The sequence below is a fragment of the Austrofundulus limnaeus genome, unplaced genomic scaffold, assembly GCF_001266775.1.
Source record: "Austrofundulus limnaeus strain Quisiro unplaced genomic scaffold, Austrofundulus_limnaeus-1.0 Scaffold358, whole genome shotgun sequence".
Lineage (NCBI taxonomy): Eukaryota > Metazoa > Chordata > Actinopteri > Cyprinodontiformes > Rivulidae > Austrofundulus > Austrofundulus limnaeus.
The window spans coordinates 398,315-400,674 of NW_013952760.1; the positions used below are offsets into that span (position 1 = coordinate 398,315).

At 39.6% G+C, this 2,360-nt stretch overlaps 2 protein-coding genes across 2 annotated transcripts in view; one reads left to right on the forward strand and one right to left on the reverse strand.

Moving 5' to 3' along the window:
• Positions 1-2,360, reverse strand: part of LOC106528087 (serine/threonine-protein kinase WNK4) — a 41,594-nt gene that overhangs the window by 34,467 nt on the left and 4,767 nt on the right. The window lies entirely within an intron of this gene.
• psmd3 (proteasome 26S subunit, non-ATPase 3) overlaps positions 1-2,360 on the forward strand; it is an 11,523-nt gene that overhangs the window by 4,188 nt on the left and 4,975 nt on the right. The window contains exons 4-7 of the mRNA XM_014023162.1: positions 1,185-1,321; positions 1,393-1,583; positions 1,665-1,768; positions 1,865-1,979. Coding sequence (XP_013878616.1) covers positions 1,185-1,321; positions 1,393-1,583; positions 1,665-1,768; positions 1,865-1,979 — 547 coding nt within the window. The remainder of the gene's footprint in view (positions 1-1,184; positions 1,322-1,392; positions 1,584-1,664; positions 1,769-1,864; positions 1,980-2,360) is intronic.

Below are 2,360 nucleotides of genomic sequence, written 5' to 3' on the forward strand. Positions count from 1 at the left end.
ATTATACATATACAAACAAACACACAAATTATATATACATATACACACAAACACACAAATTATATATACATATATACACAAACACACAAATTATATATACATGTACACACAAACACACAAATTATATATACATATACAAACAAACACACAAATTATATTATACATGTACACACAAACACACAAATTATATATACATATACAAACAAACACACAAATTATATTATACATATACACACAAACACACAAATTATATTATACAGTGTATATACAAACACACAAATTATATTATACATGTACACACAAACACACAAATTATATTATACATATACACACAAACACACACATTATATTATACATATACACACAAACACACAAATTATATTATACATGTACACACAAACACACAAATTATATTATACATATACACACAAACACACTTGGGTCATTTTTTGATACCATAAATACACAATCAGACCTCTGACATGACTCTACTTCAGTTATTCCTGGTTACACAGCTTCAGGATCAGGATCAAACAGATGCTGCTCAACCAAACATCTCACCTCCCAAAACACAAAAACAAAGATAAAAAATGGGAAATCAATATCGGACGTTAATATTGTCCCAATTTTACATATCTGACCGATACAGATATTCTAAAAAAATTGCCAATATCGGCTGATACCGATACATGGTGCATCCGTACTTTACAAATATCTCTAGTCCCTTAAGATTATAATTACTTTCTCTCTTAATAAAATTTAATGGGATATTTAAAGCAGAGGTTCTCAAACTGGGGTCCATGAGCCATGTCTTGGGGCTCCTTAAAAAATTTCAATAAATTGTTAATTAGTTTTTTATTTTTAAAAACACATATAGGTAATAATGCACTTGTCAAAAAAACATACTAAACCAAACAAAAATGATTACCATGGCATTTAGGGGTTAAAATAACAGTAAATTATTTATCATTAACAGCATTGAGTTTATGAGGGGGTCCCTTGACCCAAAAAGTTTGAGAACCACTGATTTAAAGTTAATAAATTAGTATGAGCTTTATACATGACCTGTAAAATATTATGATCAACCAACTCATGAAATTTAAATAATATTAWCTGATAGTTACCTGCCAGAGGGAGAACAGGTGAAGCTCGCTGGCAGCTGATTGGTGCGTTTCTTGTTTCAGGCTCAGAAAGTGTCAGACGACCTGATGCAGAAGGTCAGCTCAAAGAACCGCAGAGCTCTGGACCTGGTGGTCGCTAAATGTTATTATTATCACGCCCGAGTGTACGAGTTCCTGAAGCAGCTGGACACCATCCGCAGGTAAGCGCACACCTTTCTGCAGTCGGCCATTAAAGCGGTGGGAYGCTCAGCCGGTGTATCTGTTGGCTCAGCTTCCTGCACACCCGCCTGCGCACGGCGACGCTGCGCCACGACGCCGACGGTCAGGCCGTGCTGCTCAACCTGCTGCTGAGGAACTACCTGCACTTCAACCTGTACGACCAGGCCGAGAAGCTGGTGTCCAAGTCTGTGTTCCCCGAGCTGGCCAACAACAACGAGTGGGCCAGATACCTTTACTACACAGGTGAGCCACGCCTGGCCCTCACAGGTGAGCCGACACCTGCACGGGTCACAGCTAACCTGCGTGTCATGTGACCTCCTGCAGGACGCATCAAGGCCATCCAGCTGGAGTACTCTGAGGCCCGCAGGACTCTGACAAACGCTCTGAGGAAAGCTCCACAGCACACAGCAGTGGGCTTCAAACAGACTGTACGCACACACACACACACACACACACACACACACACACACACACACGGTCCAGTACAGCTTTCACAATCAAACCACCGGTTGGTTCTGTTTCAGGTCCACAAGCTGCTGATCGTGGTGGAGCTGCTGCTGGGAGAGATTCCTGACAGACTCCAGTTCAGACAGCCGTCACTCAAACGCTCTCTGATGCCCTACTTCCTGCTGACTCAGGGTCAGTACCTGTTTGTCTCTTCCCCCCAGCAGGAAGCCAGGCAGACCAAAACCCAGCTTTTCAAAATAAAACCGTTACCGTATGTTTTGTTAATATTTATGTCAGGGGTCACCACTCTTTGAGACTGATGGCTACTTCAGAGGTACAGAGGAACATGAAGGCTACTTGTTTGATACAAACATAAATCTGCACCGCTCACTAATTATAGTATTAATAATAATATATTCATACATGTGAATATTTGACTCCCTGATTACATCTTAATGTTAAAGACTCCTCAAGATAATCATAGTTTACTGTGGTAGATATTAAAGGATCCATGATTAGTTGTAACATTAGACTTTATTTAATAAACAATTATTTTAACTGTAAAATAAAGAC